The 12611-nt window shown below is 43.9% G+C and overlaps 1 protein-coding gene across 2 annotated transcripts in view; it reads left to right on the top strand.

The window, feature by feature from the left end:
- Nucleotides 1-9959, top strand: part of AMPH (amphiphysin) — a 143421-nt gene extending 133462 nt beyond the window's left edge. For both annotated transcript variants that reach the window (XM_070424726.1, XM_070424725.1), the window contains 4 exons: nucleotides 838-1050; nucleotides 2752-2994; nucleotides 4811-4912; nucleotides 8717-9959. In XM_070424726.1, coding sequence (XP_070280827.1) covers nucleotides 838-1050; nucleotides 2752-2994; nucleotides 4811-4912; nucleotides 8717-8824 — 666 coding nt within the window. In that variant the 3' untranslated portion in view covers nucleotides 8825-9959. The remainder of the gene's footprint in view (nucleotides 1-837; nucleotides 1051-2751; nucleotides 2995-4810; nucleotides 4913-8716) is intronic.
- Nucleotides 9960-12611: the final 2652 nt, after the last annotated feature.

The raw sequence follows: 12611 nt of genomic DNA, 5'->3' as shown, positions 1-12611 counted from the left end.
AATAGAACTACAAGAAATTGTTCAGTATTCTTGGAATCAAGATACCCTCCTAATTTATGTTCGACGGCACCAATAATCTCCATTAAAAGGTCAATGTTTCTTTAAAACAAGAGGTGCAATTCTCTTACATAAATATCTATTATGGAAATGTTCAGTCATCCACCAAATATAAATCTGTTATCCCACTTAAGAAATTATCAACATTTATAATTCACTTCAAATAAGTATGCCTCAATTCAGGTCAAAGGATTACTTTTCTGAAACCTATGTACTTTAATGACAGGGTAGAAAAAGGGAAATAAATGCTACACAGTGGCTAGTGACTCTACTTTGAGTCATTGTACACTTTGGAGAGCCAAATTCTCATAATAAGAAATTCTCATAAAAGAAGGAAGTAAATTTCTAAGAACATGAGTATTGCCCTAGCTGGTTTAGCTCAGTGGATAGAGCGTCAGCCTGCGGACTGAAGGGTCCCAGGTTCCATTCCAGTCAAGGGCACATGCCCGAGTTGCGGGGCTTGATCCCCAGTAAGGGGCGTGCAGGAGGCAGCCAAGCAATGATTCTCTCATCATTGATGTTTCTATCTTTCTCTCCCTCTCCCTTCCTCTCTGAAATCAATAAAAGTATTTAAAAAAAAAAAAAAAAAAAAGAGGAGCTGGAGTTTTGCCAAACAGATGGCATTCTGCTTGATGTCCCTAAATCCTAGGCCTCCGTAGACTATAAAGAAAGCTTCAAAATCTGATGAGCCTCAGCCGAGGGAAGAGAAGAGACAGAGCCGAGTCTGACTCTTACTGCGGCCCTGGAGACAGACCCCTCCCTGTTGGTTCTGGTTTGCAGATCCTACCTGGCGCTGCTGCTGACCTGACTGATGCAACCTCCGTGCCGGCAGCAGAGGGCGCCCCGGCAGAGGAAGCAGAGAAGGAGCCGGAGGCCGTGCTCCCTGCTGGGGAAGGAGCAAGTTTAGAGGAGCCCAAGGCTGATACCGAAACTGCAGAGGTTGCAGACAGTGACAGAGGTCAACCAGAGGAAACAGAAGCGGCAGCGCCTCAGGTAAGTGCCTGGTGACATGGAGGTGCTGGGGGATGTGCCCGTTGGCATGCTCTGTCTATTGGTTAATGGCCATAACTCTTGGATGCGGAATAGGTTTGTAGCCATTTTGTGACATGCTGCTCTGCGGTGGGTGGGGGGGGCGGGGGGAGGATGGAAATTCTCAGAAAGGGTGGTCACACCATTTTCTCAGTGTCAGTATTCTGGGGTTCCACGCAAGCCCCCAGGGCTACAGTGACTGGGCTGAAATTAAGCATAGATAGAGGTAAAGGAGACTATGCAGTAAAGTGATGGAGGAAAGGATGAGAATGGAGGCAGGAGGAAGGGAATATAATAGAATAATGGGGTGGCCGTGTGGATTATGGGAGAAAATGGCCATAAAGTGCTTAGCCTGGTGCCAACCACATGCTGAGAACCCAATATTAATACTTAAATCATGTTGCTATGGTTATTACTTTGTGGTGGTTATTATTAGAGTACCTCCAAATTCACCCCAAATTAGGCTTCTTTTACCAAAAGCTCATCCTTTCCTTATATTGCACTTTCAAAAGGAAAATGGGTCATGTGAGCCTTCGGACACATACGAGAAGCTGGGCTTCGTACAGGCCTGGCTTTCTCACACCAGTGCTCAAAGGCAGCACAGCCACCTAAGCCCAGACTGTGGAGCCTCAAGCCCAGGGGCCAGAGCAAGCACAGCTCTCCCAACCCCGTGCTGGGATCCTCTACTTTCTAGAAGGTTAACCATGAAGAGTGGGCTTCATGCATGCTTTCCATTTCTCTGATTATTTTACTCAGAGTAAGTTTCCAGAAGTCTCTTCAGGGTTACTCGAAGTTTGAAACTGAATTGCCCCTTTCCTCCCACTAGAAACCCAGCAGGTAGCATTGGTGTTTGGAGAAAGAACCCAATTCTATTCATTGTAATATTTCCTTGTCACTGTGCCAGGAATACTTTTGTACATATTGTTATACTTGTTGAAGGAGTGTATTATTTTCTCCAAATTGAAGAATGGAAGTGCTTTTGCCCACTGACACCTGAGGGAATATAGAACTTACATTATTATTATTAATCTGAAAAGCCAGCAATATCTCTAGACTTTCCTTATGTGAGTTAAATCTCCCTCTCCCTCCTTGCTCTCACCTTTGTCAAAACATAAGGGGGAGGTCTTGATCCTTTGGTCTACTTTCGCAGACAGTAGAGTGTTGGAGTGGTTGGCGGGAGTCATGATTCCGGAAACTGTGACTGGGGTGTGGCTCTGATCATAACCAGCAAGCAGGGGCCACATCTTTACCGGCAATGTGGTTTCGGGCTCTCTGGGAGTCCCATGAGACTCTGAGAGAAGAGCAAATGGACCATGGCAAGAATGAGCCCCTCCTTGGAATGACACAGCATTTCCTTTCAGGACTGTCTCCTCCACCCGCCATGACTCCGCCCCCTCCCTGCAGTCTCCTATCCCTCCTCCCAGTTTACACAGAAACCTCACTCTTTCCAAACTGGGTGATTGTTCAAGGATCCAGAAATTCATCCCACGAAGGGTATCTCTCTCAGGAGAGAGAGAAAGGAGGAAGGTCCTGCAAGGCGGAAGGCCCAAGGGCCAGAAAGCCTACATCGGGTTTGGGGGATGAGGGAGGTGGGGAACCTGGGAGCGACGGAGGGTGTGGCAGGGAGGATGTTTCCAAAGGACCACCACGTCTTTCTTTCCCCAGGAGAAGGTCATCCCTGCGGTCATCATAGAGCCCGCTTCCAACAACGAAGAGGAGGGAGCACACGAAATCATGACAGGTGCAGAGTCCCAGGAGGCGACTCCAGACTCGGCCCTTCCAGGCCCCCCCAGCGAGATGCCCGAGCCGGCCGCTGAGCAGAAGGCCCCTGAGGACTCCCAGCCCGAGCCCTCCGCTCCGCCTGCGAGCCAGGCCTCTCAGGAACTGCCTCCCGGCTTCCTCTACAAGGTCTTTCCATTCTTCATTTTTTAAGTCAGGCGGCCAATTGTCCTTCCTTTGCTTTGAGGCCCTTCTGCTCACACCTTTGGTTTCCCGATTTTTACTTTTACTTTTTTTGCCACACAGACTCTTTTTCTGCTTTCCCCTCCCTCCCGACATCACATTGCAACGGGGCAGGATTTCTGTGCTGCGGGCAAGGGACCTACAGTGATGCCTTTCCATTTTTAGCAAAGGAGAGTTAAACGCTGTGCCCCTTGGTAGTGATGGGTTCATGCCTCCCACCTGAGTGCCCTCTGCTCCCCACAGGGCTCCGTGGGGGCCTCCCGCGCTGGGCTCACCTGCTCCCGGCTGGATTATACACACCTCTGAGAGCAGGAAGCAGGAGTCACCCATTCAACTCTGGCACCTGGTTACAGTGCAGGACACAGAGCGGGGAGCCAATGAATATTATAAAAGAAAGTGGATCAATATGTTAATGGGCTTCTATGAAAAGGAAGAGAGAAAAGAGGCCAGAATTTGTGGGCAGAAGGTCTTGCTCAGAGAGGCCTCGAGTGGTCACATAGAGCCTTCATACACTGAAGGGTCCTTACAAGAACCAACCCAGCAGACACCGAGAAACACAGGCTTCAACCACGTGTGAAAGGCAGCGAATCCTCCGTAATAGAACATTGTTGGGAATTATAAGTCCCATCGTTTGATTTTACATGTCAAATTTCAGCTCTTTGTCTTTTAAGAAGTATTAAATTTTTGTTTGTGGGGGTGGGATTGACGAGTCGTGGTCTTTTTCTTCTCTCTGCTTCTTAGGCAGTAACTGCTGCTACGTTGCTACCTCCCAGGGGGACGGGGTGGGTATAATGCATTTAGGAATGAATTATGCGAAGACAACAGTAAGCCTGTGGCAGGTGAAGGCATGTGTCCCACTATGTTTTGTGTCAGAGAACAAGGAATCAGGGTGCAGGCTGCCACTGGAGGCCGGGCCCGGCTGGGCCCTCCAACCTCCTCTCCTCACTGACCACGTAACCCCTCTCTCTGGGTGTCAGTATTCTTATCAGAAAAATGAATTTGGGGATAAGATAGTAATTTCCAGCTCTGACATTTTATGATTCTACATGCAAACAACACATTTTAAGAGCTGATTATTTAATATCATGGGTAGGGTTGAGAGGAGGGACACGGGAAAATAAACCTGGGTGTGATTATAGATCGTTATTTAAGCTGCATAATGGGGTTCATTTTACTATTCTACTTTTTTAAAAATTTCCTATACTTAAAGTTTAAAGAAATCTTTCAAAAAAGGGAACTAGAAATAGATTATCATGTTTGAAAGGTAGGACAGGGAAAGAAGGAAGTTTATTTACAGGAGATTGGACACAGGATTTGATTAAATCCTGATTTCATTATAACATGCAAGCGATGGTTTTCCCAATGCAACAGAAGCTGTGGTTAGAGGAACATTCAGCTAGGCATTTTTAGTTCAAAAACAATAATAAAGCATCTGTGATAATTACATGCAAATCTCTAGCAAAATTGTGAAGCATTAAACTTTAATTAATGCACGGCATTTCAGCGCTAGCAGAAGGTATTGCATTACTAAATATGCGATCAAGGGCCTTGGTTTCAGTCTGTAAGAATAGGATGTATTGAGTAAAGAAGAGGATTTCCTTTCTGCCTTCAGGAGCCCTCTCCTCCCTTGGGGAGATACAGGTCTTCATTGTTATCAGCTTGGAGACGCTATTGAGATGCCTGGGGACCATCTGACTAGGAGAGCTTGACCTGACCTCTGTTTTTCTTCCTAACATTAGTCAGTTCTTTTCCAACCTTGCAGGTGGAAGCACTGCACGATTTCGAGGCAGCAAATTCTGATGAACTTACCTTACAAAGGGGTGACGTGGTGTTGGTGGTGCCCTCCGATTCGGAAGCTGACCAGGTAAAGATGAGATTGGAAAGTGCTGGAAGCTCTACTGGTTTTTTCCTAAGGTTCAGTTGGGCATAGTGACTTCCTAAAGTTGTTTGCATTTTCTGAGATGCTGCAAGGCAGCCCTGAAAAGGATTTAAGGGCTTATGACCACAGTACATCACAAAATTTAGGTTTGGGATGCTATTACCTAGTACATTGTTTATTTTTTATACAAATAGATGACCATTTCTTATTGTATATCCATTTTTTAGGGATATCTCTCTGAAATTCAGTCTTCAGGAAATGCAGACACTCTTAAAATAGTGTTCCATTATTTTCCAGTCTCTACACAGCTAATGCTGTGAAAAAAAGGACAATGTGACTAACTGATTAAAGTTAACCAATAGAAATGTGTCCTGGGATGGTCTAGCTTTTGGAATTAGCAGTGAGAAATTTAAAGCAGTCATTACATTTCCCTGACTGATTTTAAGAACTTCCCAGCATCATGTTTTCATCATTTCAACTATAAAGTGCTTAGGTCTTGTTTTTTCATACTTTTCCTGCTTGAGGTTCACTGAGCTCCTTGGACTTGTATCCTGATTATTTTCCACTACATTTGAAAGATTTTCAGCTGTTATTTCTTACTTTTTTCCTTTCTTCTCTTTTTCTCTAAGAAACAATTATACATATGTTGGACTTTTTATGTCTAAGGCTATTCTTTTTTTGTTCAGTATTTTCTTCTCTCTGGTACTCTGTTTGATAGTACAGTGACCCTTTTTTGCACTACTTTGAATTTGTTGTTAAGGTTGTCCTGTGACTTTTTTATTTAGGATATTATCTACATAGTTCTATAATGTCTATGTTGTTCTGTTATATAGTTTTCATTTCTTTACTGAGATTTCCTATCTATTCTCATTATTACCATCTTTTAATTTAAGTACATGACTATATTTGTAATGACTGCTTTAAATTCCTCACTGCCTATTCCAAAAGCTAGGCCATCCCAGGACACATTTCTATTGATTGACTTTTGTCAGTAAGTCACATTTTCCTGTTTTTCTCGCCTGTGGAAATTTTCTTATGGTGGGTAATTCATTATTGAGTCTGGATTCTGTTTTCTATCTCTGAAGATTACTTCTTCCAGCAGGCATTCAAGTCACTGGATAATTACCTTGAATCCATGGAAGTTTCTTTTACTCACTTTGTTGGAGTGGGTCTGTTTCAGGTTTGCCATACTCTTAGGATAAATTCTTAGTCCTGGGCCATTGTCTCTACCTCTAAGACATGCCCCATCTGGAATTTCAATAGAAATCCTGACAGGTTTATCAAGCCCCCTAACTTGATGGCGTTTGAACTCTAAACTCTGCCTCCCCGCCACTCGTTAGAACCTCTACTCATCTTTTCCAGCCTTCCTGCTTTCCCCAGGCTCCTTGGGCATCCCTCTATGCATTCATAGTTTGGGGGCAGCTTAGGATTTCATAGAAGCTTCTCCGTGTATTCCGGGACTTTCCATGTATCTCTCTCTCTCTCTCTCTCTTTTTTTTTTTTCAAGATATCCCCCATAAAAGTACAGCTGCTCAGGCAGCCCTTAACTCTATCCTCTGAATGCCCTGAAACACACATACTGAGGAGAACCCTCAGGGGAAGGCTGTACCAGCACAGATCCCACCCGCGCAGCACCCTACTTTCAAGAATTAAACCGTCTCTGATTTCTGCCTGCTTTTGGTGACTCTCAGTGCCTTCAAATGGTTGTTATATAAGTACAACCCCTTTATTTATAACAAGCCCATTATATAAACTTATATTTTATACTATATATTTTGTAACAAAGTCATTTCTATATTAAAATAGGTGCATATATCTATACATATGTATATTATTAGGTCTATAAAAATATATAGTTTTTCTAGTGCTTATAATTGCTCTGTGCAGAAGCATTTGTCTGCAACAAGCTATTTTATCATTAGCAAAACTGGAAATTCTTAGTCTACCACATATTTTAAATAGTTAAAATTTAACTTTTCTATTTCTAAGATTGATACTGGCTAATAATAGTTCAATTTACTATATAAATTTTATATCAGGTATATGTCTTGCAATATATCTTTTTTGCATTTATTTTTATTGAGAGTATTACAGATATCTTGATTATAGGTTTGTGCCAGTCCTTTACTTTTGTTCTTTGTTGAAACAATTTTAAAGTGCTTGACTCTGCTTGGCACCATTAGATTTTTCACTCATTGTAAATAAAGTCAAATATAAAATATAGACACATGCAGGGAAAACATGGCCTTTTGTATGCTTACCCAATAAATTTCATTAAAAATAAAATAGAAAGAAAATATTTAGTTATCATCTTTTACTTTATGTATAACTTTGTCCTTCACACATATAACATCATAATTTTAAAGAGAATAATTTTTGTCATCACCTAGGATATTATCAGTTATTTTATTGTCAAATTTTCCCACTGTTATTATTTCTGCCTTCAGAAATTGGCCTGTCTAAATGCTTATATTTCTTCTCTATAGCAGCATCAATTTATAGTCTCAGATTATATCACAAGAGAATGTATTCAGCTTCTTTAATTTTTGAGTTCTCATTTATCTGATGTACTTGAACTTCATTGGGAATTGGTTCAGATTAAACCTGGCCATCCTTCATCTTAAGAGGGATCTCTTTCATGTATTGGTTAACATAATAAAGATAGTCATTCCCCACTAGCTTTGTTTCATATGATCTGTATGTTCATGTTGTTCCTTCAGCTCAGCTTTGCCCAAGTAGGATCTGCTTATCTTCATAGGCCAAGGGCAGACGGCCGCCTCCATTCCTCAGTTTTACACGTCATCTCCCATGCCGCATGACCACACGGATAGGTTATTTAACCTTTCTTTGACTAAATGTCTGCAGTTCCATAAAATAGATACATGTTTATAAGCAATAATTTATAAAGAATATACGAATGTTCCCAACAAGAATATCATGACAACAAACTGCTTTGTACTTTATATAAACTTGAAAATATAGCTATTATAACAGCAACAATAACACAACAGTAACATCAGGCAACATACCTAGCCGTTATTATTTGATAAGCCCGGTATATGTGGTTTATTTAGGTTACATGATGTGAGCTGAGGGAATGACAGAGTTTGTTATTAGCAAGTGGTTCAGGATGAAATACAAAAACTTTGATGACCTTGTCAGCACTATATTCTAACCCAGGGGTCCTCCAGCCTTTTTTTTCACTGTGACCCACAGGGCAAGAAATGTTCCTGTGCATGACATCCTTCACATGTGTCCCTCTCTTTGTGCTGGCTGTCATTCTTTAAAAAAAATATGTATATATTTAACTGATTTTAGAGAGGGAAGGAGAGAGAAATAAGGACAGAAACATCAATGATGACAGAGATCATTGATCGGCTGCCTCTGCACGTCCCCTACTGGGGATCGAGCCCACAACCTAGGCATGTGCCCTGACTGGGAATCTCCTGGTTCATAGGTCAATGAACAGTGACCTCTTGGTTCATAGGTCGACGCTCAACCACTGAGCCACACTGGCTGAACTTTGCTGGCTGTAATTCTAACCCTTTTCTTTTCCTTAACTCAAGTCATAATCCAGTTGCCATCAATTAACTATAGTTTATACATAATTATAATATTAATATCAACCTTCAGTCAGCCTTCCCACGGACCTCAGCACAGCAGTTTACATTTAACCTAACATGTTGGTGCAGAGCCACGACACGAACTACACAAAGTACTTTGTTTAATGGCTGGCAGTGCAGGCTTTCCCAGCGCTCGGACCTTGAAAGCCCTGTCTTTGTCTTGCAGGATGCGGGCTGGCTGGTGGGAGTGAAGGAATCAGACTGGCTCCAGTACAGAGACCTCACCACCTACAAAGGCCTCTTCCCAGAGAACTTCACCCAGCGCCTGGAGTAGGGCCCAGAGGGTTGTAGGAAGAGCCTGGTTTTGAGGTTTCTAAACCTTCATGAAAACCTGAAGAATTCACTTTTGCTGTTACACTCTTGTGACTTGCAGACTGATGCCAGATACAGGTTGGAAGAATATATCAATGGAGCATGTGTGCAAAAAAGAAAAAAGTGTAAGAAAAAAAAAAGCAAATGAAGGAGAAAGTCCTCACTGGTTCCCATGTTATTCAGAACAAGTTTGTTTGTGCCGTGTCCGAGCTGTGGAGACTCTTGTACTTGACCCCCTCCCACCGATTCTAAAGTAGCTTTCTCCAGACCAGAACCTTAACTTGTGGTACCAAGTGTGTGGTACGGAGTGGCTGCCCTGCAGAAGACGTGCTGAATTATCCTGTAGCACAGGTTGTGTCATTCCCCAGGGCAGGTGTGCCCACGTGCGCACGCTCCTCTCTCTCTCTTACAAGTTTACTGTGTTTAAAACGAAAGTGCTGCAAACGTTTTCAGTGTTCTTTTCCAACACACCTCTGTCTCTCTCTCTCTCTCTCTCTCTCTCTCTCTCTCTCTACATATATATATACATATATATGGACACAGTGCACGAGCTAGTTCCCATCACTCCTGGATCTATGTGTATGCACCCGAGGACATACGCATAGTTGCTTTCTTTCCATTGTAGCCCTTTGCCTCTCCGGTGTCACTGACACATGCATTGCTCTTATTCTGTCTGGCGTTGCAGTTGCAATTTTGCCTCAGAACAAAACCAGCCACCCCATTGCCAAAACAGTCGACAGTATCTGTGTTCGTAACGTGCATTTTTCGGGGTGCTGTCCCTTTGGAGAAAGCAGAGCCTGATTCTCTACGTGTCCGGCTGCTGTGGCTGGAGGCAGGCTGGTCGGGATGAGCAGCGAACTTCCTAACTTCTGCCTTTAAGAGATTGGCTAGATGACGGGGCCTAGAAACCCACCCCAAAAGAACCCTTACAAAGAAGCTCCTCTATATTTCCACCTCCTTATATTTATGCAGCTCATCTTCACAGATTGTCCTAAAGTAAGCTAGGTGATGTATGCTGTATTCACAGATCATCTGTAACGATAATGTTCTCAGTGCTGTGTCATTCCGAATAAACCTTTGGTCCGCTCCAGCAAGCACCCCAGTGCCTTCTGACGAGTCATTTGTTTGGACTGGTCTTAGTCGGATGCTCTACTTGAAACAGTTATTTTGGAGTTGTTATTTGTGCCGAAATCTGCTTGTAACCCTTGGTTGTGCTCCACAGCCCCCTCCCTTCCCCCCACCCCTTCATTCCAGTGATTGCTGGTCACTGGGCGGTCCCCGCGGCCTGACAATCACTCCAGCACAAATAACAGCTGCGGACGAAGGCCCCGCCGAGGTGGCGGTCGAGGCCCCCGGCCCGTGTATCACAGAGAATCTGACGACCTTCATAATCAGCGATTTCTTCTCACACCAGCCTCATTTTTTGGTCACTTTTCTTTTTGACATATTCATGTTTGTTAGGTACATGCAAAGAAAAATAGATCAGGCGGATCGTTGTTTAAGGAAGAGAATTCTTACAGCAAAAACCTTTCCTTTCATGTAGACTCTTTTTCTGCCAGTATAATTCTAGACACAGTGGAAGCTGATCAAGGATGCATATTGCTAGACTTTGAATTTTGGTATGTATCTATGATTCACGGTTTGATTTCTCCGGGTGGATTACTGACTTTGATGTTTGTGTTAATAGGGCAATAGCAATGATCCACCCAAGATTTTGGGGGGTGGGGGCTAATTTCCGGGGAAGCTGGGTCATCATGAATGCTAGTCTAATGCAAGAAAAGAACGTGCACAGCCCAGCAGCATAACTGATGATTCAGTAAATAACGTGCAGCATTGTGAGATGTGCAGGAGAAAGCCATCCCTGACATTGAGGGTTCACCAAAGAGCTTGAAGGCTAAGACTGAAAAAGCAGTTCTTAAAATAAATGCACCTGATGTTCTACAAAGGCAATTGTCCCACCTCCTGGAGCGGTTCCCCCGGAATTTTTCTCATGCTCCCCCCGTAGCCAAGTAAACAGCTTAGCAGGACGTAGCTCCTTCAATAAGTTTAGCTCACACCTGTAACATTCCTGGAGGAATTTAACAAGTTCTTCCAAAATGACACGCTTTAAATTAGCTGCTTTGCCCTAGTGTATAGTCTGTGAAAAACTTTTTAACACCGAAGATGTAATCAGATTATTTGTTCCAGGAATTTTCAAGGTCCTAAGTTTTCCAAAGCAGTGAAAATTAAGAGGATAAAGTGGAAGCCGTGGGTGGGGGTATTCTCCAGAAATGTCTATAGATATGGAATGAACATTCTTTTCCATTTCAGTGACTTTTCTAAGGGACCTGTGAGGAGTTAGTTTCAAGGACTTCCTATGGTTACTAGTTTGAAAGGTCCTTCCACCTCCCTTTCTCAGTTAGTCTAATTCAAGTTCTCAGGCCACCAATCCACCTTGTGGCACGTCACCTGATCATGTATTGGTGAGTTTGTTGCTAGGCTGTATCACATAGGGCCTTGACCTCAGAACCCTACCCAAAGCCTCGTCTTTGTACTTTAAGATTTTCTGACAAACCCAGTGGCACTCGGACCTTCAGATAGTTTAAAGGACCTTCAAAAAATCAGAAAAAGGAAGCCTGTGGATTTTATTGAACACACACCTTGCTTGCATCCCTACCAGTACCACCTACAGACATGCATTTAGACCTGAGCAATGTATCTACTTGCTAAGCTCTCTGGCAATTTGAATTTTAACAGTATCTCAGCATAGCCAGGGCCCTGGGATGGGAGGAGCTCTATGCACCATGCTGTCACTGCTTCCACACGGCCGGCTCCTTCTGACAAAGTTGGGGCAGCTTTTGAGTGAGCAGAACACCACATCCGCGCTGTGTGGGGCTCCCAGGGGGTGCAGGTCCAGAATTCGGAGCCCTCCTTTATCACATGAAGGAGCTGTGACCAGGCTACTAGACAAATTCCAGCAGGACCCATGGCTCATTCTCATGGTCCACTAAAGAAAAAGCCCTTAGGAAACTGCAAACGTTACAGTAAGTTAATGAGTTTAAAGAGGACTGAAGCTCTGTGCTTTATGCCACACAACTTGCACGGCCCAGCACCTCGAAGCCTTAGACATGGGCTGATTGCCTTGCTGGGACTCCGCTGCTCTGCACAGGAGCCCAAGCTGCCTTCTGGTTTTGAAACCCAGCGGAGAACCTTACACACATTCTGTGCCAGGCCTTGCAGAGGAGCTGGTCACACCGTTACCTGATGTGGCGAAGCCCACTCTTCCCAGCATGTTGCAGCCTCTTCTCAGGACCCGGATCACTCCCATCCGACATTCGGTAGCTGCCTGGAGAAGATGGCGACCCAGTTCTCCTAGCAAACTCAGAGGATCGCGAGCCCCGTGGTTCTCATCGTCCTGGACCCCACCTGCCTCAGGCCTGCTCGATTATCCCACCGCACAGCGCCAGGCTCTGAACCCTGGCTGTGCACGGCAGCACCCCCACCCCCACCCTGGCCTCCACCCCAGCGCTCACAGCGGGAGTGCGATAGATTGTTCATGAAAGCCAAATAAAATAAAATAATGCCCAAATAAGCTTAACAGTCCATCCCAATAGCTTGCAACTCATTGGCTATCCTTTTCTTAATTGTTTAATGCAGTGGTTCTCAACCTTCCTAATGCCGAGTCCCTTTAATACAGTTCCTCATGTTGTGGTGACCCTCAATTTCATTGTTACAAATTGAACATAATTAAAGCATAGTAATTAATCACA

Source organism: Myotis yumanensis, unplaced genomic scaffold, assembly GCF_028538775.1.
Source record: "Myotis yumanensis isolate MYYU_CA2020_CCGP unplaced genomic scaffold, mMyoYum1.0.hap1 SCAF_9, whole genome shotgun sequence".
Classification (NCBI taxonomy): Eukaryota; Metazoa; Chordata; class Mammalia; order Chiroptera; family Vespertilionidae; genus Myotis; species Myotis yumanensis.
Note: the sequence above shows the minus strand (reverse complement) of the source record. Positions and strands in the feature narration are given on the sequence as shown.